Here is an 18830-nt window from a genome sequence, read left to right on the forward strand (position 1 = left end):
TAAGGGGGTCGGAGTACTCGGAAGTCCTCTTCATAGGTTCTTCAAACGTGATGGAGATTTACCCTGGAATGCCCAGTGCGTCCTAGCTGCAGATGATAAAGATACCTTTGTTGAATAGGGTGTGTGTGTGTGTGTGTGTGTGTGTATGCACGCATGCGTATGGGTAAAGAAATGGGAAGTGAGGTGTTTTTGGTGGGGGCCATTACAAGATATTAATCTCTTCTAAAACCAGCAATAAAATTGTTTACTGCAGGAAGAGAAGGTTACTGCTTCTTAGCTTTATACTGCACTCCTAAAAGACCACCCTATGAGTCCTGAGCTGTCTTTTCTGTATTTTAGGGACACTGTTCGGGATATTGTCCTGGCGAGATTTGCTGGACCCTATGACAAAGGCGAGTACTCGCCCTCTGTCCAGAAGACCCTCTATGACATCCAGGTGCACACTTTGAGCCAGATTCCTGAGGTATGTTTGGTCACTTGCCATTCTCAAGACTGAGAGAACTTGTTATGGCTCCTGTCAGCTCTGACAGAAAAGTTGAGAGTTAAAATAAGACAGTGGAAGACACATGAAAAATGACATCTGTTGTTGTTCAAAAGCTTGTTATAGCAAGTGAGAAGAGAGCAAAAAATGGAAAAATCTGTCCAACCTGAAAACATAGGCTACTGCCGTAGTTCTTTGTTGAAAATTCTTTGGGTCTTTACAACCTGCTGCAATTTAAGCCTCATATCAGGACGCTCAAATACCCTGAAGGAGGGATAATTTGAGCAAAAGTCTATGTTTCAGGGTAGCCAGCGAAGGAAGGATAGATGCAGACAGATTCCATCCATCCATCTGATGTTATTGAATGGTATTACATATCTGTCAGCGCACAAAGAATACAAAGATAAATTAGACAGTGTGCCTGCCCTCAAGGAGTTCATCATTCAGTAAAAGAAGAAAATAAGTAAACTGATGATATGGTAGAGCATAAAGCATTATGGAAATACAGAGAAAGGCACCTAACTCAGGTATGGAAGACTGGGCCAGCCAGGCTTTCCGGAGTTGAGTCTTAAGGGACAAGTAGGGGTTATCTGCGTTCACACCCAAGGCGGAGTGAGGAGCATGGAATCATCAATCATCATTGAGGTTCTGCCATATGTGAAGTGTCAGGAGTGAATGTCTCCATGTGCCTAGGGTTGAGGCAGAAATCAGACCAGGAGGATCCTCATGGGCTTGTTTATAGTCTGTTCTTTATTTTCAAAGCTCTTAGGAGCCACGGAGGGGCTTAACCAAGGTGTAGCCCTACTGGGTTTGCACCCTAGAAAGATCACTCTAAAAGAAGAGTGACAAATTAAAAGGACAGCAAACCATAGACGAGGAGACCTGTAGGGAGGCTATTGGGAAGCAGAAATCTGGCAAAGAGGGTCTGAACTAAGTAAGGCCATGACGGGTAGAGAAAAAGAGTACCAGTCTTTAGACATGGGCAAGAGGGATCCTGCCATGACCCGGTACTTTCCTGGCTGTTCTCCGGCTATCCTTTCTCCACTGGGTGAAGAGTCAGTGGGACCGAAGCAACAAACCCTTCAGGGGTGCACACATCCCTTTCTAGTTTCTCTGCCACCCAGAATTAACTGCCCAAATAACCCCGAGACCACTTTTAGAACCTGTGCAAGCCTCTTTCCCAGATCCACCCTCTGGAGGCAGATCATGCCATGAGTGTATATACCCTTGGGCCTGAGAGTGGGCAAAGAGGCAGATGTTTGCAGGAAGCAGGGATGAGACTTGACATGCAAGCTAGGGTGTCCTCGTGAGGCCAAGGGAGAATAAGGGATGGTCCAGGGGTTGGGGGCTGGCTCTTTCCACGCTGCCACATCCTGCAATGGCATTGTGAGCAGTCAGAGAAATTTCAACTAGATTCTGGCTTTCCAGGTTGTTATGAAGGTGTATTTGTGAAGTAAGAAGGATAGAACATATTTCACTTAAAAGTTTTTTGCTTGGGGGCACTTGGGTGGCTCAGTCGGTTAAATGCTTGACTCCTGGTGTTGGCTCAGGTCATGATCTCATGGTTCATGAGTTTGAGCCCCACAGAAAGGGCTCTGCACTTTAGAGCCCTCTTGGGATTGTCTCCCTCTCTCTCCCTGCTCCTCCCCTGCAAAAAAAAAAAATGTTGTTCCCTGATTCGTAACTTTAAACACCTGGCATATGGGCCTCCAATTGTACTTTTATTTATTTATTTATTTATTTGTTTTTAAATTTTTTTAATTATTTCTTTTACAAACAGTTTGTCAAATTAGTTTCCACATAACACCCAGTGCTCATCCCCACAAGTGTCCTCCTCCATGCCATCCCCCCCTCCCCCCCACATCCATCAGTCCTCAGTTTTTGTCAGCATTCAAGAGTCTCTCATGGTTTGCCTCTCTCCCTTTCCCCCACCTCCAATTGTACTCTTATTCCAGGGCCTGTAAGTGTTCAGGATAGGCCTAGAGAGGAGGAAACGGACTGAGGAAGAATTTAGGAGGTCGACTGGCCAGCACCAGGAGGCCAGTTGGATACCGAAATTCTCACTGTTTTCTGACCCAAGGAACTCTTACTTTTTTGAGAACAGATTTTGTACTTGGAGGAAAAGGAATGCGTCCACCATCTCGTAATGGGACTAGCAAGAGACAGCTGTGCAAGCCGTAGAGGAATATTAGAAGGTGTCTCAGAGACAGAGGTGGAACTTGAGTGATGGACTAACGGGCAATTGGGTTGCTGGGGAGGAGTGACAGAGAGATAGATTCACAGTTGCCCAATGTGATCCATATTACTTTGGATTCCAGATAGAAGATATGGAAATCAGCCTGCCAAACATTCACTACTTTAATATAGACATGACCAAAATGGGACTGATCAACAAGGAAGAGGTAAGAGAACTTTAAAAATATTTAAAGAACATCTACCCTCCCACCCCTACACCCTTACCCGTTTTTATAAAGTTGGGATGGTAATATCACAAACCAAAACTCTCAACAGCTGTTGCTTGTGGAATATTTATAGCTGCCACTGATTAGAGTCCTCTTAGATCCTGGGCCTTTCAGTACCTGAGGCTGGAGTGCCCTAGAAGTGGGTGAATGATTAAGGAAGCGGGTTGGAAGCTACAGAGATTAAAAGACAAAGAAAGAACAGAGTGTGCCAGAGTAGACAGCTCAGACATGTACTTCTCCTAAAAGTGCCACACAGGGTCACAGCTTCATTATTCTTCCATCATGAGGCAATAAGAAGAAAAAAACAGATTCTATTTTCTTTTTCTTTCATCATCTTTAACTTTTGATTAAGTAGTCAATGTAAGTAGCATATAAACAGAAAATGTAAACAGAAAAAAAGCAAGACTATTTGTGTTTCCAACTGTAATTGTAGAAAGCTGGATGAGGGGGTTGCCTGGGTGGCTCAGTCGTTAAGCATCTACCCTTGATTTTGGCTTAGTTCATGATCTCATGGTTTGTGAAGCTCTGCACTGATGGTAAGGAGCCTGCTTGGGATTTTCTCTCTGCCCCTACCTCATTTGCATGTGCTTGCTCTCTCTCTCTCTCTCTCTCTCTCTCAAAAATAAATAAATAAACATAAGAAGAGAAAGAAAGAAAAAAGAAACAAACAAACAAAAAAAACAGAGAGAAAGAGAGATATTAGAAAGTGCACTTTTTGAAAGCAAACATTGTTTTGGAAAAACACTTACCCTGACTTGTTTTAAGCCATGGCAGAAGTTTAAACCAAATGTGTCTTACTAGTTAGCCCGAAGTAGTAGGTCCTGGGAGATTGGAACAGGCCTTCCCCTCTTAAGCCATTTTCAGAATGGCAGGATTTCTCTATTCTTGTTTCTGTTCTGCAAATCATGTTAATGGGCTCCATGGGGCTATGCTACCACAGCTGCAGGCGGAGGCTGGGGAACAGCACTGGGAAACAAAGGTCAGGCTTAGGTGTCTGTGATAGCAGCTAGAGAACCCTGAATCGTAGAGGAGAGCAATGTTGATCTCAGGTACCGTTCATTCGACTGAACTGGGAGGCAGCATCATTTACGTCACTGGAAGGAAAGGATGTAGATTACCAGAATACCATTAATTAGAATTAAAGCCCTTTAAAATAATTACCTTTTAACGGGCAAGAGAGGGACCTGACAGTAATCTCGGTCATGTCGACCAAAAGTATGACAAATGAGCTCCAAACAGAAAAGGGTCAAGGATCATGACTGCAGCAGTGCTTAGCCGAAGAGCCCAGCAGAGAAACGAGGTCTCCTCAGGGTCCCCAGACACCTGTGACCTGCCCTCATCCCAGCTCAAGGACATGTCGCAGGGCTTGCCAGGTGTGTCTCTATTTCCAAGAAGTCACACTTGCAGCTTCCTCGCCTCCCACCTGAAGCCTGAGTGGGGGCCCCGGTACAGGAAGGCCCAGTCCTTTGGGCCAGGGCTCCGCACGAAGGCACCTCGGAGGCTGAACGAGTTGTCCTGACTCTGTGTCTGCGCTCTGGGGTTGGACGGTGGGAGCTGCTCTCAGGCCCTCAGCCAGCAGGCGTGTACAAAGTAAAGGCAACACATGAGAAGTAGGGAGTCAGGACACACTGACAAAAGTGGAGAAGTGACAAATCACAGGGCAGCAAGAGAGAATAATGGTAAATCCACAGCTGTCTGGAGCCATTTAGCATTGGGCTACCGGCCCTGAGGACCTTGGATGTTCCTGAGGGCGTGGTGTGACAACATTGGACATTGATAGGTATTCATTGATGGGTATTCAAAGTGAATCCCCAAGCAAAGGCCGAATTGTGGTCACCACATTCTGTTTAAACAGCAGAGATATGTAATGCATTTGAGAAACACGTATATCCCAATGATTCAAATCTTTCAAAAACTTTTTAATTTTCTGGACAATCAACTTGTCCTTCAACTATTGCCAGAAAAATAAGGCATTCGCATGCTTGAAATAACTTGACTGTAGGACATAATACATTTTCCTGTTTAGCAAGTTTTTGTTTTTGTTTTTGACTTAATATCAACTCATCCAAAAAAAGGAGAGGTCTATTTTAATGCCTCTGAAGTTGCCATGTGGTTTTTCTACAGGTCTTGCTCCCGTTAGACAATCCGTACGGCAGAATTACTGGTACGGTCAAGAGGAAGCTGGCTTCAAAGCTGTGAAAAGGTAGCCACCACCACCGGACCTACTCTCAATGGAGGAGTTCCTTCAGCCTCTTGTGATGCTGGAAATCATAGCATGCAAAATTTCAAACTAGTATGTTGATTTATAGTGTTAATTTTCCTCCTGTATGAAAGAATTCTTCTACTCCTAGCTCAGCAAGGTGTTCTGTGATTAGGAATTATAACATCCTTTATGGATACAGTTTACTTTACAAATGCTATGCAGTATTAGAACAGTCATAAATCAATAAATTTCTTTTTAGTTGTCTTCTGCCTTCCTATCTCAGAGAGGCTTTAGAATCAATTCACTAAGAAAATAATCATGAATGAATGGATGTGTCGTATCAACTACTTTGTGCACAAGTTCAAGAATAAGCATTGTTTTCATCCTACTGATGCAAATCCTGCTTAAAGGCAATGCAGCAAATATAACGACAAAATCATCTTTTGAAAAATATCACCATTGTGACTTCAATTAGACTGAATATTTGGATTTCTAAGAATGTTCTAGCATGTGTATCACTGTGAATTTATTTATACGCTAAAAAAAGTATTTTTAGTAATCTTAATGTATTGGTTTTATGACTCTTACAACTCTTAGAGAATATATAGTACACACTAAAAAATGTATAACTTATTTTTCTTTGAATAAGGTCTCACTTTGGCACAAAGAACCCATCTAATAAGTGCTGAGTCAATACACCAACCAATGAATATACAGATAGAAAGAAGACAAAATGACTCCTTCTAGACAAATATCAGTGATGGTGATTTCTAGATGGTGGGATTAGGAGTGATTTTTATTTTTTGCCATGTGCTTTTCTGAAGCTTCTGTATCTGGACATTTATTACTTTTATAATCAGAGAAATAAATATAATTGATGATTTAAAGATATATACAGACTTGACTGGTGATTATCTTTATATCAATTGAGTAACACTACTATTTATATATATAATCTATATATACTATATATAATATACATATATGGCACATATAATGTTGCGGACGAAATGACACAAAGGACAAGACACACACAAAAGACAGACACAGACACAACTCCGGCCGGAGGAACAATTCTACGCAAGCCCCTCTTGCGCTTGCAGTTTATTTTATACCCCGGTAACTGGATACATACTGAAATCTACAAGATGCATTCCTTTACCAATTAAGGGCAAGTAGCCAAACACATTTCAAGGACAGGTGGGAGCAAAGGGAGGAAGCGACCACAACATGTTTACTAAGAGGCCTGCTCACAATTCCAGGCTCCTCCTTACTTCTAAGGAGGGCATGTTCCCTCGTTTGCGAGCGGACCATTAAACTTGGATATTGTGTGCAGGCCTCCTGGCAGAGCATCCTGTTTGCAGGCATGCTTTACCCAGGCAGGGAGCCCCGTGTGCAGGCACATCCCCGCGTCCCTAACCACGCTTTCTTGTGGTCCCTGTCGGGCTCCCACATATAATATACTATAAAGCTTCACAAACTATAGTTAAACTATAATTTTAGAACCCCATGATAAAAATCTGTCTACATGAATATTCTAAAGATGACTTTTTTCCATCAAAAAAATCTCCATTTATTAACTTTTTAAAATCTCCATTTTTTTATAAATGGTTACATACAAGTACTTAGTATTATTTGATAATTCTGCTTCATTCCCCTGTATAACACTACAACTTAAGCTAGCATGGTATCGTGTTTAATTTCACACACTCACATAAATCCTGAACCTATTTCTTTCTAGCTATGTGACAAGTATCCTCATCTGTAAAATAGAGGTGAAACAGAACCTAACTCAGAGGTATTTTGAGGATCAAATGGGTTAACGTTTGTAAAGTGCTGTGATAGTATTTATGGCTGATACATGGAAATTTCTATATGGAGCTCCTAGGTGGCTCAGTTGGTTGAGAGTCAGACTCTTGATTTCAGCTCACCGTTTGTGAGATGGAGCCTGTTATGCCCGAATCGCAAGTCCCCAGAGACCTCCAAGGAGCTGGCACCGATGCAAGTACAAAAGGGTCTTTATTACAAGCTCGAGCAGGGCCTCACCCATCTCCCTGCACAGCAGCAGCGAAGTGGAGAAGTGGAGCCCCGAACAGTGGCGAGCAGGGTTTTTATGGGGTAAGGGCGGGGGTGTTACCGTGCACACGTTGTACCTTTTGCATCATTATGTAAGCACCAATCATAATTGTACAACACCCATAGTAACAGCATAGTAACAGTTTTGACCATTCAGTATCTGTGAGGCGTCGTTACTTTTGGCGGGACCCAATCATGACCTTTGAGAGTCTTTTAAAATGACCAATTATGAGGTGGGCTCAAAGGGCGTAGGTGGGGCTGAGGCAACCGGTGATTGATTGGCAAGTTTGTACAAAGTAACTACCTGCAGTTCCCAGCCCTGACTCCTCTCCAAGACTACAGGAATGTTACACATTTCTTTTGATTGGCAGATCCGAGGGTGGTCCGAGGGCGGTTTCAGCGGAAGCTTCTCCTGAACTGGCACTGTGTGCAGCCTGAGGTTGTTTTTAATGGAGGACTTAATTTCAGGCTCCACAAGCCCTGCATAGGACTCTGTGCTGGGAGCACAGAGTCAGCTTGAGATTCTTTCCCTTTCTCTTGGCCCCTCCTATGCTCTCTCTTCCTCTCTCTTTTTTTATTACGTAAATAAAAACATTAAAAAAAAAAAAAGAAATTTCTGTATGTGTTTGTTAAATGAAATATCTTGCCTTCTTTTCATGTGTTATTAGACCCAAGTAGAAAATCTTCATTAGACTCTATGAGTGAGGTGAGAGATGGGGGGGCCTGTGACTGGCGATCCCTAGAAGATGCTGGAAAGCCTGCACAAGCTAGTGCCTGCAGGGAAAGAACATGAGATACGCAGGATGAAATAATTTGGTAAGGAAAGTTTTGTGCCACACTGAATACTCATGTTATAAAATGTGCTTCTATATCATGTCACTTCGGTGGCCAAATTGCTAGTACATTTTATTCCTCTGCTGATTTGGCAATCCTGTTTAAAGAGGAATTTGAGTGTAACATGATTTTTTTTCTAAAAACAAACAAGAAGAACCAAAAACTTAGGCCCTTCTTACCAGCTATTATCTTGGTCACATAAGTTTTAGAAACACTGTATTTACTTCAGGGAAGAAATTGATGTTAGGCAGAACCCTTAGAAACTGTGGTCCATTTTGTACATATATGCATTTTGCTTCCCCTGAGCTCTAAAAGCATTTATTGCAGCGGATTGCAAATAAGCTATTGGATGTTATATCCCAGGTATTATTTCCCAGGCAGGAGAGCCTGGAGTCTGAGATTTTCAAGGACCAGAATCCTGTTTTGTGAAGAATGTTTTCTTGTGCTTAAGATTGTAAATTATGCTGAAAAACAGGCTTTGGATTTCACCTGGTTTTGTCAGAGGTGGCAGAGGAGCAGACCAGCCTGAACTATAAACACCTGCCAGGTAATTTGTATCAAAACATTTTGTAATTTTGTTATAGAAAGCTACAGCCTCTCTGTTCCAATTTTTCTGGAAAGCCAGCATGCTGTACAGCGCTCTGCCTTCCCTCCCCCTGATCCTTCCCCCAAGCCCCATCTCAAGTACTTTCCTGAGGGGAATAAAGCAGGTGACTCCAGCCCATTTGCTGCCTGGAGGCAGTTTGCATGGCGCCCACTGGAGCAGCTGTCAATTGGGGCTTGTGGTTTCTGCAGCCAAATTTCTAAAACTCTAAATTTCATCTCAGAACTTTCATTGCAACAGGCTCAAAAAATGCATTCCATTCCATTTCCTTTTTAGAGTCAAATTTAAGTTCACACCTTTCTTCCCTTTCAGTAAACTGCTTTTTCTCCCTTTGTTCTCAATATAATAGAAATCACTCTTTGGAAACAGTGTTTTACTTGTTTGTCATTGAAACAGAATTTAGCTTTTTCAACCACATGCAAGATTTAACTATAGAAATCTGAACTTCTCTCCAACCTTCTAGGCCTCTGTCCAGAAAAAGCACTGATTTTTTTCCCTCCAGACTCGGGATTGGATGGACTTTGCCTTTTGGATTCTCATTTGCAAAACCTTTGTAACTTCTGCTTCCTTACCTGCATTTTGGAGGATACCAAAACTTCTTTCTAAAGACATGGATTTCAAGCCTCCTAACTCACTGGGTTCTTCCTGCTTCCAAATAGTGGAAACTTACTCTCTTTGAGTTTTTCATAGTCTTTGTTCCCATTTCTCTCAGAGTGCAGCTTCCTTTTGTTCTCCCATTTGTCTGGACTCTTTCAGGAATTTTTAAAGTTACTGGATTCTATGGATATCCCATTGAGAGAGAATGGCTGTGGACCTACTTCCCAGCAAAGTGCTCATTCATGCCTCCGCAGGGTCCTCAACATCTGCCAAGGAAGTCATTTACACTCAATCCTTAAAGTGTAAAGGATTCCACTGAAAATTTACCACATAAGAAATTTATTCAAATAAAATTGGACGGAAGGCATATTGATTCCCTTGTATGAGAAAGGGATATAAGTGTGTTTAGAATAAAAGAGAAGGACCCCTGAGGCTGCCATAACAAATTAACACAAACTTGACGGTGTAAAGCAACAGAAATGTATTCCCTTATTGTTCTGGAGGCCAGAAGTCCAAAATCAAGGTGTTGGTAGGATGTGCCTGCTTTAAAGGCCTTAGAGGAGATTCTGTCCTTGCTTTTTCATCTTATGGAACTTTCCGGGGTTTGTCAGCTTGTGTCTGCAACACTCCTGTCCCCCATGGCCGTATTGCCTCTTCTGTCGGTCTCCCCTGGGTGGCTCTTATAAGGACACTTGTCATTGGACTTAGGGCCCACCCAAATAACCCAAGGTGATCTCTTCATCTCAAGATCCTTAATGGTATCTACAAAGAACTTTTTCCACATAAGATCACATTTACAGGTTCCAGAAACTAAGGCATGAACATAAGATTCGGGGGGCCACCATTCAATCCACTCCAAGTCCCGGGACAGTGAGTTTCTCGAGAGCAACTCTTCCAGTATGCACATATACAATGGGTCTCAAGCGACACACAGGCTATGAATTTCTTCCTATCTGCGGGATACTCACATCCCCCTTTCGGCTGTCACAGAAATGTTTATAAAAGGGTGAAGAGCATGAACTTTGGGTCTAGATTTTGCTAAGTTATAGATTGGGCTTCTCCAGTTTCTAGCTGTGTGACCTTGGGCAAGTAACCATAAATATCAGTTCTGTAATTTCGAAATGAGTATAACAATACATACTTTACAGAGTAACTGAAGATTAACAGAGATAATGCATACATGAGCTAAAATGTTTTTGGTTGCAAGTAACTGAATACCTAAGAGTGTCTTCCCCTGGAAGGACATCTTGTTTACTTCAGAAGCTTAGAGCTAGGCTGTCTCAGGGTTGATCCGGCCACTCAGTGACAGCCTCAAGGTCTCAGTCTCGTGCTTTGCTCTGCCATCCTCACAGTGTGTTAATATCTCTCCCGGGGCCACAGAATGGGCAGCGAAGCTCCTGATAAAAATGCTGTGCATGGCCCGAATCTCCCTTGGGACTGAAGCACTCAGATGCTGGAAGTGTTGGCCTCTGCTGGCTTATCATTGGGTTCTTGTGCAGGAATTGCCTAAGCTAAAAGAAGCTGCCTCACCCAAGTTTATATGCACTCCCTGGGAAGGGCTCACGTCCGATGCTAGTCAGTGTAGGAGGTACAGAGTCCTGATCCTCTGTCCTCCTTTGGGACAACTCTGTAGGGACATTCTAGCCCCAGAGCTCCTAAGTGGCTGAGGCCTTTGTTACAACTGCATCATAGCCCAATTTCTCCCTTTGCCCAATCCTACTTCCCTCAATGCTCACAGGCATTGTTCCTTAATAAACCTGCATGAAAATCTCAGGGGTTCACTGTATGTTTCTCAGGAAAGCCAACCTGTGGATCTAGCAGTGATTCTAGAAAGGAAGCTCTGCAATGGGGTTTTTGGAGCTGAACCACCCACCTCCAGTTGGCAATGAGCTCCTGGATTGTTGTAATTATGGGATTGTTAAAACTATCACCTCGAGTGAATTAAGATGGGATACTGGAGGGAAGGAATACTCTGGAAGGGACAAATCTTGGATGCTTGAGAGATTTGGGGGTAATAAGTATTATAAGGACAATGGAATTTGTATGGGCATTGCTAGGAGCCATTAATACATTAAGAAAGATGATGACCCTATAACGCAGTCATTGCACTGTTAGATATTTGCCCAAAGGATATAAAAATACAGAGTTGAAGGGGTACATACACCCCAACGTAGACAGCAGCATTATCAACAATAGCCAAACTATGGAGAGAGATCAAATGTCTATCAACTGATGAATGGATAAAGGAGATGTGGTATATATATAATGGAATATTATATATATAATGAACTATTACTCAGCCATCAAAAAGAATGAAATCTTGCCATTTGCAATGCCCTGGACAGAGCTAGAATGTATTATGCTAAGTGAAATAAGTCAGTCAGAGAAAGACAAATACCATATGATTTCACTCATATGGAATTTAGGAAACAAAACAGATAAACATATGGGAGGGGGAAAAAAGAGAGAGAGGGAAACAAACCAGAAGAGACTCTTAACAATAGAGACCAAACTGAGGGTTGATGGAAGAAGGTGGGTGGGAGGCAGTCTAGATGGGTGATGGGTATGAAGGAGGGCACTTGTGATGAGCACTGGCGGTTGTATGTAAGTGATGAATCTCTGAACTCTACTCTTGAAACCAATATTGCACTGTATGTTAACTAAAATTTAATTTAAAAAAGTAAAGGAAGATTATGAAAAGATGAGGATGATTAAAAACGAATATAATGCAAAGCATGAAAGCAAGAGGACCTCCTTGGTAGCATATAAGGAAACTACACCAGACAGTAGAAAAAAATTAGGACTTAATTATAAGAATAGCAGAGCTCCAAAGAAGATGAAATTTTCACTTCTGACAGGTCTGCACCCCGAGGTCAGATTCCTGATGGATGCAACAGGGATCTTGAATCCTCTAGACCTGCAGAAGTAGACTACTTTTCCCTGTTAAAAGCCAGCACTACCACCCTTACTTGAAGGCAATGCAAAGTCTTCTGCCTAGCAAGGAAACACATGTTTCCTTGGAGTCTATTTCTACTTCTCCTTCAGACACCAGACCTATAAATAAGGCCAAGTTACATGATAAACCATCCAGAGACATACTTGGACTGTTAAGGGAGGAAGGGGCCTACAGGCTAAAAAAGTGGCAAAGATTCAGTCAATATACACAAAAGTTGAAGGACTATACATGGGACTGGATCCTGAGTGTGTGCTGGATAATTCCCATCAGGTTTTTTAAAATTTTTAAAAAATATTTATTTATTTGAGAAAGAGAGAAAGAGTAGGGGAGGGGCAGGAAGAGAGGGAGATAAGAATCCAAGGCAGGCTCCAGGCTCCAAGCTGTCAGCCCAGAGCCCAATGCAGGGCTCGAACCCATGAACCATGAGAGCATGATATGAGCTGAAGTCAGACGCTTAACCAACTGAGCCACCCAGGCACCCCAAGCCCATCAGATTTCTAAATCAAGAAGGAAGAACAGAAACAATTTCCACAGGAAATAGGATGACCACTGTATACATTTATGGTCTTGCCCTAGGTACATTAATTTCCTATTTTTTGCATATGGGACCTGGGCCATCTGGACATTCCACAGAACATCATATTGGTTCATTGTACACATGATATCATGTTAATTGAACCACAAGAGCAGGAAGTGGTGCTTGTGCTCTAGAGAAACCTATAAGGAGCCCACTACATTAGTGAAGCTTTTAGGAGTCCAGTGGACTAGTGCAGGGATTGGAAAAGTCTTACTACCTGTTTTTGTAAACAAATTTTACTGTAACACAGCCATGCCCATTTCCTTATGTATAGTTTACACATTGAGTAATAGAGGCTATTTGGTCCAGAAAGCCTACAATATTTACTCTCTGGCCTATATAGAAAAAGTTTGATGACCTGTGGTCTACAATGTTCCAGGATACTCCTTCCACAGGACACATTACTGCATCTCAAACTTTCTAGCACTAAGAAGAAAGCACAATGTCTGATAGCCTTTCCAGGTTTTGGAGGTATCATATTCCACTGGGATATTCCAAGGGGAATACTGATCTAACTCATTTACTAAATGACTAGGAAGTCTTCCAGCTTTTTGTGGGGCTCAGAGCATTAGAAGTCTCTGCAGCAGGTCCAGGCTGGATACAAACATTCCTGCTGCTTAAGCCATATGAATTAGCAGACTGTTAATGCTATTAGAAGTGTCCCTGGTTGAAGAAGATGTTGTATGGGGATTATAGAAAGCCCTGATAGGAAAGTTACAACATTGACTCTTAGGATTCTGAAGCATGCTATCTATAGCAGAGAACTATTCATTATTTGCATAATAGCTCCTGGTGTGTTATTGGGTCTTGGTAGAGACAAATATGTGACTAAGGGACATGGAGGGACTTTGTGGCCAGAGCTGCTCATTATGAGCTGGTTTCTACCAAGCCTACCAAGTATTAAAATCTGGTGAGCCCAACAATAATACATTGTAAGATGGAAATGATAGATCTGGAATCAGACACAAGTAGGGGCAGGGAGCACAAGAAACGTATGTGGGTTATGACCTTCATGTCATCCACCAGTGTTTCTCCAGCAACTGTCACACTTATGGCTGTAAGAGGAGGGTAGCTTTTATGGTAGTGTTGAAGGGAAATCCTTTCAATGAATAAAGCTTTAGGAAATGCACCAAACGGTCATCTACCACTTTGTGTGGAAAGAAAAGTGGCCTTGGTAAGAATATATATAAACTCATGGGCAAATGGCTTGGTTGGTTGGTCAGGCTCCTGGAAAGAGAAAGATTGGCATATTGGGAAGAAGAGATCTGTGAATGGATCTATATGTATGAGTCACGCATTTTAGTCTCTGTATCTTATGATGTTTTGACATCTTGGTGGGCCTTTCAGACCCAGTGAGAGATTGTCCCTCCCAGGGGTAGCTAATTGTTAAAGAAAGGAAAGTCACTGAGGAGCATTCCTTTCCTATGTGATCCAACCACCTCCTTTATCTAACTCACACACTAAGCCAATATTTCTTCTGTCCTAAGTCAATCCAGGGCCAGAAACCAGGCAGCTGGAGGAGACAGATCCTATGCCCCAAAGTGTGACAGAATTACTCAAACTAGCCAATCCTAAAAGCCCTGTTTTATCTTTCCCATGGAAACCTCAATAAAGGTTCTGTTCTAGGCTTTCCCCGAACTCTTGCTTTTGATTCCTGACCAAACCCCGATGCTTCTGTCGTGGCCTGCATGGTGTGGCATGTCCTCTTTTCTCAGGAAAAGTAAGTAGTAAATTCTTCCTTCGATGGCATTGACCTCTCCATTTTGTCACCCAGTCATCTTTATAAATTAAGACCTGGGCACAAGTAGCTGTGGGAGTGAACATTAAACGTGAAAATCTTTGCATTACATAATGTCTAGCAAAGAGCACCAGTCATGGAAGAGGGACTTAACTATCCAATAGACAGAATGACTTGGCCAGTTGATGTCAGTCAGCCTCTGTCACTGGCAATCCCAATGCTGGGATAATAAGCTCATGAAGAGAGTAGCCTTGACAGCATAGAATGAGGCCATACATGGGCCCCACAGCATGAGATTCTACTTTGTTACTGATCATAACTATTGCTTACTAACATCTAACTTCCTAGCAGTAGAGACCAAAATCAAGTGGGAAGTTGATATGGCACTGATCCTTGAGAACACTTGGCAGTGAATTGGATACATGGGACCCCTTTCATTTTGAAAAGGGTAGGGACTCATCTCAACTAGGATTGATACATATTTTGAGTCTGCCTTTGTTTTTCCCATGTACAGGGACTCACTTGGAAGCACTATCCAAGGGCTTACACAATCCTGCACAACATTATTCAATAGATCAAGGGACCATGAGTCCTACTTTAAAATAAAGGAGATATGACAGTCTGTAAATGACCATATGATCCATTGGTCCTGTCATGTATGGTACCATCTGGAAGCTGCTGCCCTGATAAGAGTGATGGAATGGCCTTTTAAAGGCACAACTGAGGTGCCAGCTTGGAGATGATACCATGTGATGATGGAGTGCCATCTTCCAGAATGTGGTATATCCCCTAAATACTCTTATGTGGTACCATGTATCCAAAAGGTGAACACATGCATCTGTTAACCAAAGGGTAAAAATAAGAGTGGGCCCACGTACCATAATTTTGGTGACCCAGTTGGGAAATTTGTGCCTTCCCATCCCCTCAACCCTAGGCTCTAACTGTAAAGAGGTCCTATTCCTAAAAGAAGAATACTTCCACCAGGGAACACTGTGAGTGATTTAAACTTAAAGCCATAGGGTTGTACAATGCACACACTTGACAATTCTCAAGAAAAACAGCCGTTCCCAGCCCACTGCACAGGCAAGAGAGAATCAATCAGACTGAAATCTTAGAACATTTATGTAGGGGAAAAGGCATTGTAGGACATGACAATACCGTGAGTTTTAATTGGATGGCAGAGGGAGCAGTGACACAGGTTAGCTCAAATTATTTGATTCTTAGAAAATCACAGAAATGGAATGCTGAAATAAACTTCTAGCTGGATTTGTTTATTTTACATAGGAGGCAATTGAATCAACAGAAGTTAAGAGAAATGTACAGGGTCTTACAGAAGAGTCAGTAACAGATCTGGGAAAAGAACCCAGGTAGTGTTCCCTTCCTCCTCCAGTGTGGATTCATGGTTTCAAAGTTTTCCTTTTTAGCTTGTGTAAATTAGGCTAATGTTAACTCACTCTGCATTCTCCATGAACACCATACGAAGGTTGATGAATAACCTACAGACATTAGGGTAGATAGGAGAAGTCACCTCAGCATTAAAAATTCATTATGAAATCTGCCTGAATAGATAATTAAACAGACTGATGTCAACCTAATTGGCTCAACTTAATGAATGCAGATTGACTTAGATTTTTAAAATTTTATTAAAAAATTTTTTTGATGTTTGTTGTTGACCCACACATGTCTTCATTAAAATCACAGAGGTATCAGAGATCTCCCTTTCATTAGTCTCACAAAACCATTTTGAATGTCATTGAATGTTCATTTTGAATTAGGGATGAGATGTATTTAGAATTCACCAAATGCCTCAAACTAACTTCTCTAGGTCTTTGGGGACCAGTAAAAACTTACATGCATTTTGCTCAGCACCAATTCCCTTAACTCGGCATAACAATTTTTCATGGAGCTTAAATAATGCAAGTTTTTTTCCTTTTATGTGCCCTTATGAAGATAAAGTATCTAGAACCACTCCAAACCCAAGGAGCTAAGAAAGTAATTGTTTTATCTTTTAGCAGTATTAGAATGTATCAAATGAACAGTATTTGGATTGAGCATATGTTTGTTAATTCTGTGACTCTTCTGGGCTTGAAATGGAGTGAGAGCATAGTAATAAAATCACACTTTAATGTACTTCTCCTGTTATACTAATGACTGTACTATGTACTCTTATTCAATTCTCCATCAATCATATGAGACTGCTATTTCCCCCCACAGCATCCATTCTCCTGTCTGTTTAGCTGAATACTTGGCTGTCTGAAATAAACACTACAGTTCCCAATCTCCCCTACAGCTAGGTATGGTCAAATGATTGAAGTTCTTGTTATAGAAATATAAGTATTAGTGCTGGATGCAACTTCTCAAAACAGGTACCCTTTTCTCCTTCTTGACTGGAATACAGTTCTGATAAATGATGCTTAAGCAGCCGTCTTGGGCCTCATAGGAAGCTGTGTATTGAAGATGATGGAGGAACACCCTAGGAGACTGAGACCCAACGGCTGCGGGGTGACTGTTGTGACCCTGTTCTGCTTACCTTCAGACCTCATATATACAGCAGGGAAATCTTATTTGTCTGAGTCACTGTTATTTAGATTTTCAACTGAAACCAATCCTTAATGGTGTACTTGAGCTCTTCTGTCCTAATGGAGACATGCTGTAAATATGAAATGTGCAGTGGCTCTTGAAGATATATTTTATTTTATTTATTTTATTTTTTATTTTTTAAAGTTAAAACTTTAAAGTTTAAAGTTTTTTCAAGCATCCACTTGAAAGGGCATTCTTTTTTTTTAAGTTTATTTATTTTGAGAGAGAGAGAGAGAGAGAGAGAGAGACTGCAGGAGTGGCAGAGAGAGAGGGAGAGAGAGAATCCCAAGCAGACTCAGCACTGTCAGTGAGGAGCCGGATGCGGGGCTCCAGTTCATGAACCTTGAGATCAGGATCTGAGCTAAAACCAAGTCAGACGCTTAACCGACTGAGCCACCCAGGTGCCCTGAAGATGTATTTTAAAAAGATTGTAAGGTATATCAATAATTTTGGTTGGAGCGCCTGGGTGGCTCAGTCGGTTAAGCGTCCGACTTCAGTTCAGGTCATGATCTCACGGTTTGTGGGTTCAAGCCCCGCGACGAGTTCTGTGCTGACAGCTCAGAGCCTGGAGCCTGTTTCAGATTCTGTGTCTCCCTCTCTCTCTGCTCCTCCCCCACTCATGCTCTGTCTCGCTCTCTCTCAAAATAAATTAAACAAAAAAATAATTTTGGTATTGATTATATATGGAAATGGTAATATTTTGGATATCTCAGATGATTTTCCTGCTTCTTTTTACTTTTAAAAGTGCTACTAGAAAATTTTAAATTACACGCATGGCACACATCGTATATTTAGTGGACAATGCTGAGCTAGTGCTGCTTTGCTCAGTGTCTGTGGCTGCAGTAGAGAACTGGTGCAGGACCTGAGGCTAAGAGGAGCCATATAACTGCCCGAGTTTCCCTTTCAAGTAAATGGGGGGCTGGACTCAAGCTCAAGTCTTAGAAGCAGCCTCAGTGTGTAGCAACTGGTGTCATTGGGTACTGGCACAGGAGAGAGAACACCCTCCCAAACACAAATTTATTTGTTTGTTTGCCTCATTATTTATTTATTTACTTATTTATATTTTAATTCCAGGGTAGTTAACATGTAGTGCCAAACACGAATTCTCAAAGGCAGGAACTGCTGGTTGCTTGAGGAGTTTTCCTGAGTGTCCCTCAAAATGTTTGTAATCTCATGAGTTTCATATTCTTATTTTCAATTTGTATGTTTCCCAGCATATAAAAGTAAGAGTGTAACCCACTGAAAAAAGGAAATGAAGCACAGTTTAGGAGTGAGTCTGCTGTCTTTAATTTAGAAAGAAGACATCTAACTTGCAACGTTGCCATAGATGTCTCTGGCCCACAGATGACAGAGCTGGAGAATGCTGGGGAAGATCTGTCCTTGGTTGCTTTACCCGACTCTTCTGGAAGCTTAAGGCCTCTAAGTGCTGTGATCTCAGATGCTTAGATGATTGCATATTCTGTCTTGTGGCATACGTTCCTTTATTTTGTTGTTTGTAGGTCTGGCTTCCCCAGGCCATGGCCTGCTCTACAGCTACGAAGTGCACTCAGTATTATTTACACCTGAACTCACTGACCCCTTTCTCACCTCTGCTATGGTAAAGGTGGTAGCTCTGCCCAGGCACCTCTTCTGTGGAAGTCGGGCACATTCTCCATTTGGAGATTGCCTGGCGTCTCCAGCTTTCTTGATTTCTCCCTAAAGATAATGGTAGACAGGAACACC

General features: G+C 42.0%; 1 protein-coding gene across 1 annotated transcript in view; it reads left to right on the plus strand.

Moving 5' to 3' along the window:
- The window catches only part of LOC120241661 (uricase), a 31437-nt gene extending 26174 nt beyond the window's left edge, over positions 1-5263 (plus strand). Inside the window, exons 6-8 of the mRNA XM_039246945.1 lie at positions 340-463; positions 2800-2883; positions 5068-5263. Of these exons, the coding sequence (XP_039102876.1) occupies positions 340-463; positions 2800-2883; positions 5068-5142 (283 nt within the window). The 3' untranslated portion in view covers positions 5143-5263. The remainder of the gene's footprint in view (positions 1-339; positions 464-2799; positions 2884-5067) is intronic.
- Positions 5264-18830: the final 13567 nt, after the last annotated feature.

Source organism: Hyaena hyaena, unplaced genomic scaffold, assembly GCF_003009895.1.
Source record: "Hyaena hyaena isolate Hyena2069 unplaced genomic scaffold, ASM300989v1 scaffold_286, whole genome shotgun sequence".
In the NCBI taxonomy this organism is placed as follows: Eukaryota; Metazoa; Chordata; class Mammalia; order Carnivora; family Hyaenidae; genus Hyaena; species Hyaena hyaena.